This window comes from Limulus polyphemus, unplaced genomic scaffold (assembly GCF_000517525.1).
Source record: "Limulus polyphemus unplaced genomic scaffold, Limulus_polyphemus-2.1.2 Scaffold116, whole genome shotgun sequence".
Taxonomy (NCBI): domain Eukaryota; kingdom Metazoa; phylum Arthropoda; class Merostomata; order Xiphosura; family Limulidae; genus Limulus; species Limulus polyphemus.
In genome coordinates, this window is record NW_013665726.1 from 184,372 (window position 1) to 194,683 (window position 10,312).

The 10,312-nt window shown below is 33.9% G+C and overlaps 1 protein-coding gene across 2 annotated transcripts in view; it reads left to right on the top strand.

Annotated features, from left to right (window-relative positions):
• The first annotated feature begins 2,482 nt into the window (after positions 1-2,482).
• Positions 2,483-10,312, top strand: part of LOC106471885 (arrestin domain-containing protein 17-like) — a 40,051-nt gene continuing 32,221 nt past the window's right edge. For both annotated transcript variants that reach the window (XR_002613537.1, XM_013932514.2), the window contains exon 1: positions 2,483-2,955. Coding sequence is in view for 1 of the 2 variants with exons in the window: in XM_013932514.2 (XP_013787968.1) it covers positions 2,835-2,955 (121 nt within the window). In the remaining variant the exon portion in view is untranslated. The remainder of the gene's footprint in view (positions 2,956-10,312) is intronic.

Sequence of the window (10,312 nt, forward strand, 5' to 3'; positions counted from 1 at the left end):
GTTTGTTTTTGTTTTTTTTTACCAAAATCATCAATATTGGATAGAATAAAAATATATATAGATAATATTTGTTTCTAACAATTAATCGCAATTGTATTAAATCTCATACGATGTATCTTAAATTTTGATTTATAGTACTCATTTTATTAAACTTGACTTCCGTTGTTCTTATTAGCTTATCGGTAATATTTCAAGTATTTCTAACGAAAAATAATTTTTTAGACGAATTCGACAAAATAAAAACAAACTACCAATAGAAGTGAATGACCTAGACGGTTGCCCACTCTGTTGTACAGTTAACCATGCCATTTCTAAAGCTATAATCGTAACGATATGCACCAACGAGTTCCAAAGTTAAAAGAAACTATTTTAGTTTCAGTAAAAGCGTTGGTCACCCTATCCAACGCTTCGTCAGTGACGCAAAACATAACGTGAAAAATCTTTGTCTTAGCGATATCTGGAGTTCTCTTTCACCGATAACAAGTTGATTCCTAGAAATTTCTTATTCCTTTTACTGAATGACGCTGAAACCTGACGTCAAACAACTAAAGGATGAATCAGCATATGACACAGGAAAAATAACATAAATCTTAGGTCAGAATAAACATGTTAAGCGCAATGGGATGAAAGCATGACGAAGCATTGGAATCGTCTGCTTTTGTAAATTTAGTTATTGTAGGGAATGAACAGTTCAAACGTCTTATGTAATGAATGGTATCATTTTGTAAATAAACTAGCTCAAAGTTTATATATAAAGTATTTTAAAAAGAATTTCTAAGCTTTCATTTCCAGTTCGAGAGTGCGTAAAAAAATCTTAAGGAATTGTAGCGATGATCCCTAAACTTTGAAATTAAGACTTTCAAGTGAACGCAAGAGAAAGTCCATTAATGACAAGTTTTTCACCTTTGGGTCACTGACCGACCACGCACTTCCTTGTTATAAAAGAATCGCCATTCGTCCACTGAAAATGTGACCTTTAATTCATCCTTCGGAGACAAGGTTCTCAAGACTAATTGCATACATACGCAGAACATTTCATAGTAGTAAGGTAAGGAATAAAACAGCATGTGTGGGTGACTTAGATAGAACTCGTGCAGCTATGACGTTATAGAAGTACTTTTGTCACGTGATTTCGTACTTGATAAAGCCTATAGACTATAGCAGCCAGAAAAGAAAAGACGCCATTAGGTTATAAATGATGTATTCTGAGAGAAGGATAGCAATAAATGTATGAAGGCAAAAATATGTATTTGGTCATACGAACCGACTCGGGATATATATGTATATATACATTTCACTGACAATATAACCTGAGTTTTCTGATATAGGAATCAAGACCAGAAAAATAACATATTTATTCAACTACAATTTTATTAGCATTGTCATTAGGTGTCATTGGTAGGTTAAAAAAAAAAAAGAGTTCGCGTTTCTTCTTAGAATTTACTACTGAAAATTTCCAAAAATGGGAAATTTTAATAAGATATGAATAAATTTTCAACGTTATAAAAATTTATCATCATTACAAGTAGTAACGCTTTAATTTGAAAATATTTTATCATCCATTGAATTAACCAGCCTTGATTAGATGATGACAAATTATAACATTTCATGCCACCAGTCATCGCATGAAATCAATACAGAACATTGTTGAATGGATGTTTCCTGAGAAATACATTAATCAAATAATTAGAGTAGGGTCATTACCAACCAACTAATCTAATCTATTCGTTGTAATTAAAAGTTCCTCTAACCCAAAATTCTTAAGTTTTGATGGAAATGAATGATATTAAATTGTTCGTATCCCTCAATAAAAAATAGAATACGGGACCATCACATTTGCACTTGCTGCATCACTGCGTATCGGATGGAAAAATATTATAGAGAAGGAGGGGGGGGCATTAGTGAACAAGATTCTTTTTTATTGTACAATCTGAAAGACTTGAATGTGAAAAATACACAACTAATTAACTACTGCTAAATACGAAACTTGGAATTTAATATTTATGCTGTGTAAGTAAATTAGTACTGTTACTAATTGTTTCAAATCTTTGAGATGCCTCTATATGGTCTAAACGGAAAGCAAGAATATGACAAACATCTTAACAAATTCTACATATAGAGGTTATGTCCATTTTGCTATTGACAAGGTAAACTAGTGTTAACATGAAGCGGTTAGGTGTAAAAACGAATAACATGTTGATAAACATGTCGAACTATTTGTTATTTTTCCTTAGAATTCAGTTATTGAATTTGTTCACCCTATTCCCCTTCAGAAGGGGGAGGACGTGTAGGGTTAAAGAAAATGCACCCAGGTGGAAAGAGAGCTGTGTTACTTCCTTCTGTAGCGGCTCACGTCAACCACAACTAAAGATCCGGTACTAAGGCCACGCGAACCGTTCTGTTGCCTCAGGGCTTTCCTTGTTCCTCGGCGCAGGTGTACAGGTATATACGGTTAGGTGTGTTTCAGCGAGATGTTTTCTTTGGATTGGGTAAGGCTGGTGGTTCTGTTTGTGCTTAATGGTGTATATTCACGTTTGTGTAACGTCTTGTTTTATTCTCAAGTTTCTTTGGAATGGTCCCACCAGAAAAAGAACACAAACACTGAACGTTGTGATATGTGAAGAGTTATTATGTCATTCTATAGGAAATGCTACGTGGTACGGGTTAAAACCCAGAAGGTTGAGTAATCGAGATTTCGAAACAAGCGTTGTTCTGCATACAAGAACGACAGCTTGAGATATTTCTGGACGAAATCTTTTAGATGTTTTTCGCAAGAACTGAATTTTGGTGACAGCTTTTTGTAAGGCTGGTGAACACATCCAAAATATTTTAAAATGACAAAAAAGTTACGTAAGTTCCTCATTCTGCTAGATAACGAAAGTTTATTGTATTTTCCGGGTTCCTTCCTCTCAGGCCGAGTGTTGGTCGAGCTGGACGACCACACTCAAGTATCAGGTAAGACGTAACTATAAAACTAATAAAAGTAACATTATGTTTTGTCCTACTCTTATAGAAGTTTGCCAGTTTATTCATGATTATTATTTTGTTCCTAATTTAATAAAGAAGTTTATACTGGTCAAAACAAATTCCAGGATGAAATGTCATACCTACATAAGATCCAACAACAAAGACGAGACATTTCCACATAACGATATAATTAATCAAACCTATGAGGTTAATGTCACACTTATTCATAAAATAGATAAATAATTTGTATCTAAGAAATTTTAAATCCTCCCAGTTTGAAGCAAAAGTTATCTTTGTATTCTCGTCGAGAAATTGACTATTCTAAGAAAGAAGTGAATCAAATTTTAATCATATATTTTGTAATATTGTTATGTATAGAGCCAATTGCTTATTATTGTTGTTGAAGAATCATATGCCTTGACATTCTATTGTTATAAAATATTAATATTTATCAGCACTGTTCATATGTGTCTCCTCGGCTCAAGTGTTGAGCCAAGAATCAATACGATATCCTATCTTTGATTTTCTTCAGCTTATAACCAGGAATCTAGAGAACAACAATCTCGATGCATTTACTTTTATTTGCAGCTTATAAAATGTTTAACAAAGTTCAGTATTTATGTGCAAGAAATATTTCTCCATGTAAATATTTATTTCAATAGTTAATCTTACACATTTTTCGATGTATATATATATATAGCATTCAAATTATGTCAACATTCACGTTTTAATACTGTTCCAGTATCAAAATTGTAAATTGTACGTTAATTATTATTATTCTGCAAAGATCCACACAAGACTTCAGTGTTCACTACTAATATTATTGTTGTATTTTATATTATAAGTTTAATTAAAGGAAACTTGAGATATTCTTCAGGAAATTTCCTAAGTGCACTACTTGTGCAAATAATGTATGCAGCATTTCCGACGCAGGTGAGTGCTGTTATATGAATATTTGATACGTGTGCAGTTTGTTGGTGAGCGAAAACGAGTAGCTCTTAAAACAGTTGATACTCAAATATATATATCAAAGGAGAATAGACTATATTCTTGTACTTTATGAGGTAATTCTGTACATCCTCTGTTGTTTTGAACAGCAAACAAAATTTTGGTTACATCTCGGATACAGTTAAACGCCCTATATTCAAACTTTTCACAGATCGTCTAATACTACAGCGACCACGAAGTTTCAGGTTATTAGTATACATTCTCCTCTCTATGTTATAAAATAAAAATAATTAACAACTTTCAAAAAGTACAGTGTGAGAAATAACTGGAAACACACACACACGTATATATATATATGAAGTGGTTATTTTTTGTTAATTTTGAAGGAACACTGTTTCGAATCCTCGGTGGAGACATCTTTCAAGATCCCATATTTACAAAATAGCGACATTGGACTGAACATGTGTGAATGTTATACTATCGTTCAATTAATATATTGGGTGAAATATAATTCATACATATAACTTCACTATCTTATTGTTATATCATAATAGAGTTCATAATTTCGACAAAGGCATTGTTCTCGAAAGTCTATATTGCATAGTATAAATGAACATATTCAACTAAACTATATATTTACGGTAAAGCTTTTGTTATCAAAAACTCGGTTAAAACAACATTTAAAAATACACAATAATTTAAAATTGTTGAAGGCACCAGGCATTACTAGAAATCTACATGTTTCGATGGGTTTTCCTTCCTGATGATGGGTCTGTGACCCACCGAAACATGTAGATTTTTAGTAAGGTCTGGTGCCTTCAACAATTTTAAATTAGTGTATACTTTTAAACATTGTTTTAATTGAATTTTAAATATATCTATATATAAGTGTCGTGTTCCTATTTTTTATTATTTTAATTACGGAAAAGCTACTAAGACTATCCGTCGCCATCCCTAATTTTGAACTACTGACTAGAAAAGAGAGTCAGTTAGCAACCTCCTACTACCTACCATCCCTAATTTTGAACTACTGACTAGAAAAGAGAGTCAGTTAGCAACCTCCTCCTACCTACCATCCCTAATTTTGAACTACTGACTAGAAAAGAGAGTCAGTTAGCAACCTCCTACCACCTACCATCCATAATTTTGAAATACTGACTAGAAAAGAGAGTCAGTTAGCAACCTCCTACCACCTACCATCCCTAATTTTGAACTACTGACCAGGGAAGAGGGTCAGTGAACAGCATCCTACCATCCTCCATCCACGTAAGGGATTGGCTGTCAATCTTATAACGCACCCACAGCTTTAAATGCGGGGAATATTTTGAGGTATCGGATGGATTCGAACTCGGCTCGCCAGCTCCGAAATCCATAGTTCAACCACACAGGTAACACACGAGGATAACACGTTACACAGTTAAGAGCATCTTAGGTTATAAAATAATGTTACATATGAATTATTATCTAGAGTTACTTATTACTTATGTAATATAAATTATACTTGTGTTCATAACGTTTATTGTAAAGAATTAATTAATTATATAAAGTACAAAAATCCGCAGAATGTATCTCAAAAGGCAGTGTTTCAAGTCCATTCTTGTATTGCATTTATATATTTATACACTTGACTATTAAGCTGTTAACTTGCACACAACTAAGTCTCCCCCATTAATTAATTAAGTTGTTATACAAACGTTGTTCACAAATAGTTCTGAAGTATAGCCATTATCAAGTTCTTTAATTATTGTTTCTGTCTAAGAGTTATTTGAAATATGGGGTTCACATAAAATGCCTTATTTTTATTAGCCGTATTTATTCTCACACTTCAAGATTGCTCAATTCAAAAGCTATAAGTTTACTTCTATAAGATTTGTAAAGCATCGAGGAAGGAATAACCTAAAATACTTTTAGATCTTATTTTCGATTAGTTATCGTTACTCTGAACTAAAACGCAAGTAGGTTAAAGACGTTAAGACTATATTTCTGCTAAACGACCTTCACCAGAAGCATTTTTGACCTACTTGTGTTTCATAAAATTTACTGCATCCTACTTCATTTAAATATTATTGCATCTCATTTGCGGAATGTGTCATAGTTTTCTTCTTGGCATCTAATAAACATCTATTATTTACCATTTGAAGTTGGTACAGTGTATAACTCTGATTTATAATCGCCTGAGTACTAATTCTGTTCTATGTGATTCGTGTTCTGAGCACAGGGTCATAATGATTTAAAATTGTAAACACCTGGTGAGAAACACAGCTGCCCTAGATTCGAAAGCGCCCCCAACGGCGATTTGACCGAAATGCCTGACCTAGTGACGTCCCGCAATTTCTACTACCTGGAGCCCGCGAAGTCTGGGCTGTCTTATTTTCGAGGTCCGTATGTGAAAAGAAAATGTATTATTGTGAGAAACGCTTGTGAAACTGGCTAACCAAAAATTTCCAGATTTGCTGTTGCATGTAATTTTAAAGAACTATTAATTACAGTGTGAAATTTAGATGGAAACTTTTAATATAAAAAAGAAGAATTGTTTGTTTGTAGCTAAGCACGAAGCTTCACAATGGACTAGCTATGCTGTACCCACCACAGATATCGAAATCCGATTTTTAGCAGTATAAGTCCGCAGACGTTCCGCTGAGCCACTGGGGGAGGGGATTCATCTCCGTCCTAATTTCATCTTTAGTTTCGGTTCTTTTAGAGGCAATGCAACAATACTGTATAAAAAAAATAAAGAAATGGTATTATTTTTTATGTATTCGGATCGTGCATTCTACTTTTTGTAAAACGACCTTTTTTATTTATTTCAGCTAAAGCACTGTGCATCTCTAATATTTGTGTATTTCTGCTGAACAGCATTTCAATAATTTAGATACACGCAAACGGAATTAATTAAAGCTGGCAGACATCTCGAAGAAGAGACATTCTCTGTAGTAGTACTATCTTTAAACTCAGTCATAAGAAAGGCAACAAGGATAAATAGCAGGAGCAGCGGCGATGATGTCAGATAAAAATAGCTTATTGTGCTTTAGAAAATTTATTTTCCAATTCTTAACAATTTTATGTCCGAAATTATTGTATTTTCCTGCTGTTTTTACCTGCAAAGGCTATAAAAGTGTTTCCTTATACTGCAACATCTGTATTGAAAATTATCCAAAATATACTTAACCTATCTAAAACGTAGCCTGAGTCGAGTAACAGAGAGATCAAGCTAAAATACGGAAGTGTAAAACCATAAGATAATCTCGTGTTAACAGTTTTAATCGTTATCGTTCAAACTGAACATTTACCAATCTTAACAAGTGATCAAAATTATTACAGCCAATGTAGCTAAAATGCATATCCTTAGATCTTTCTGAATATTAATAGTTTTTAAATTGAATCTTTATAGGTGTGTTCTAAATTCTTGTTATTGGTCACATAAAGGAATCGTAAAACAGTGAATCATAGAAGACGCAACAACGTACCAGCTAAGTTACAGCGCCCTCATTCTTAATTGGTTAATATATCTTTTATGCTTCCAAACATTCACAAAAAAGATAAATATTTTTTTTTTCAGATACACATTGATAATTCATTGTTAATTATGTTAAACACGAAGGAAAACGAAGCGTCTACTAATATTACCTTTCACGTTATAAATCTTTAACACTAACTTTCTGCAATCTACTTCCTGTTTTCAGCTTTCTCGTTCAAATTCCCACTTCTTATTTTTTGACCTGCTAAAGAGATTTTAAAACTACTTTATTATTATCTCCTTATACCTTAAGCGACATGCTTGGAATTCTGGGATAATTTTTACTTGAACGGGCTTGTGAATATATGAATACCTTTAACAGTGGAGTCCTGAAAGTTGACTAGCAGATTAAATGTAGTTGATAAATTTTTATACATTCTTTCTTACTTTCATTCAAAGGTTTTTTAGAATCGATATCTTAAATTTAAAGAGTATTTTCGGCAACGTATCGTAGACTAAATTCTCATATTAGCTGATCCTTTAAAGGGAATGTAAAGTGTGACATGTTTTACATATTTGTATATGTTGTATGAAAATACAACTCATCTATAGTATCCTTCTTATCCTTTCATCTGTAAGAAGTAGTTATCCTTTTTGTTGGAATATGTATTTCAACCCCGCTCGAAACCTTGGTAATCGCCTTACCTATCTATTCCCTGGCTTGATGAGCCCTGGTATTGGACAAAAGACCTAGTAGGCACTGAAATTTGGGTTACGATAGATACTATAGCGATTGAGATGTTATTTATATTATCAAATTGTACAAAGTCAGTGAGGCATACATAATTCAAGGTATACAATAATCTATAGTTTTATTTTGTGGTAAACGTTTATGCAACTGTCCTTCTGTGGACAGTTTAGTGAAATGCACAGATGTGTCATAAGTGTTTCTTTGTTTATTTCAGCGAAAAGTGACACAATAGGTTATCTCTGTCCGTTGCGGTGAACGAACCTTGAATTTTAGCGTTATAAACTCTAAAGCTTAACGCTGAGCAACGGAGGGTCGTATGATAGTTGAGCAAATTAAAAACAAGATCAACGTGATATTGATAGCGAAGACAAGATAGTGATCAATGCTTTGAATAATGAGCAACATAGCAACAAGTTCGTATAGTGCCTGTAGCGTTGGCACATTCTACATAACTTTCATGTTAGTATCAGAATATTTTACATAACGTTCGTGTTAGTGTTGGCACCTTCCACATAACGTTCATGTCACGCGTGAATCCTTGATTTCTTGACAATTTAAGAGTTACGTTGGAGGTGAGAAATAGAATCGAACGTCTGACACGAGATCAGTCAAGCAGTCTGGCATGGAAAGCAGAAGATCGTAAAAGAACGACGGCATCTAATTTTATCTGCAAGCGTGCAAGCAACAACATCATGTAAAGCCATAGTAAAAAGGTTCCCTCATCCTCCTGATTTCACAAATGGCGCCATTATTTATGGTAAAAAGTGTGAAGAACCGATTACGAAAACTTGATTGGAGCTAAAGTTAAACGTTGCGTGCTCTTTACAGATCCCGAACATGAATATTTAGCTTCATCCCCAGACGGACTTGGAGAAGATGGATTGGTTGAAGTAAAATGCTCTAAAGCAGCAGAAGAGCTAACTCCTTTCGAATCTGCCAAGAAAATAAAGCGATTTTGCTGTAATGTTTATCCTTGTTGGGAGGATCGTCGGCTTAAGAAGAATCACATTTACTGCTATTACATACAAGTACAACTGCTCATTATTCAATAGTTTTTGTACGAACTTACATTATGGACGCCAAACGGTATTTGCATTTAAAATAATAACCACGATAATAAATCTTGGGAAGATAAAGTGTATTCTACCAGAACTAGTTAATCCGAAAGTTCCTCGTAGAATGGAAATATAAGAGCTAGGCGCGTGAAAACAACACAAACTAATGATCAAACAAGTATGAAATAGTTGAAAAAAATAGGCAAAATAAGTAGCTGATAATTGAATTTACCATAAAAAAATCATGAAAATATAGTCCTAGTCATATTTCCTGTATTGTGTTTTCTGATCCTGAAATAAACCATGAAGATTTACTTCTATCTCAATAACAGAACCATACAAACATGGAATACAGAACACGATCAAACAATGATGTCCTTAGTTTCTTTCGTCTTTCTTCTAGCTATTCCTCATTTACTGTTTATTTGTGACCTGTAAACTCTCGATAAGTACTTCTGAGTTTTGGATAACGTCTTCAACCAAGTCAGGTTGTTAAGCTTAGTGTTCCGTAATTCTCTTATCCACCAGCTTCAAGTTTTCTGCCTTCTGAATTGTATTTGTTTGTGTGTATATTGATCAACTGTACTTTGCACGCCTGTTTTCTCTTCACCAAGGAAGAAGGACATTTTCTTGATGTGTGTTTTACAATAATGTAAATTATGATCTCTTTCGCTGAGCTTGAAACTTTCAACAAGTATATCATCCTCCATTTGAGTTGAAGCAGTTCTAGTTCTTCAATCATCGTCCATTTGAGTTGAAGCAGTTCTAGTTCTTCAATCATCGTTCATTTGAGTTGAAGCAGTTCTAGTTCTTCAATCATCGTCCATTTGAGTTGAAGCAGGGACGATGATTGAAGAACTGGAATTTTGAGTTGAAGCAGTTCCAGTTCTCCAATCATCGTCCATTTGAGTTGAAGCAGTTCCAGTTCTCCAATAATCGTCCATTTGAGTTGAAGCAGTTCCAGTTCTCCAATCATACTTCATTTGAGATGAAGCAGTTCCAGTTCTTCAATCATCCTCCATTTGAGTTGAAGCAGTTCCAGTTCTTCAATCATCCTCCGTTTGAGTTGAAGCAGTTCCAGTTCTTCAATCATCCTCCGTTTGAGTTGAAGCAGTTCCAGTTCTTCAATCATCC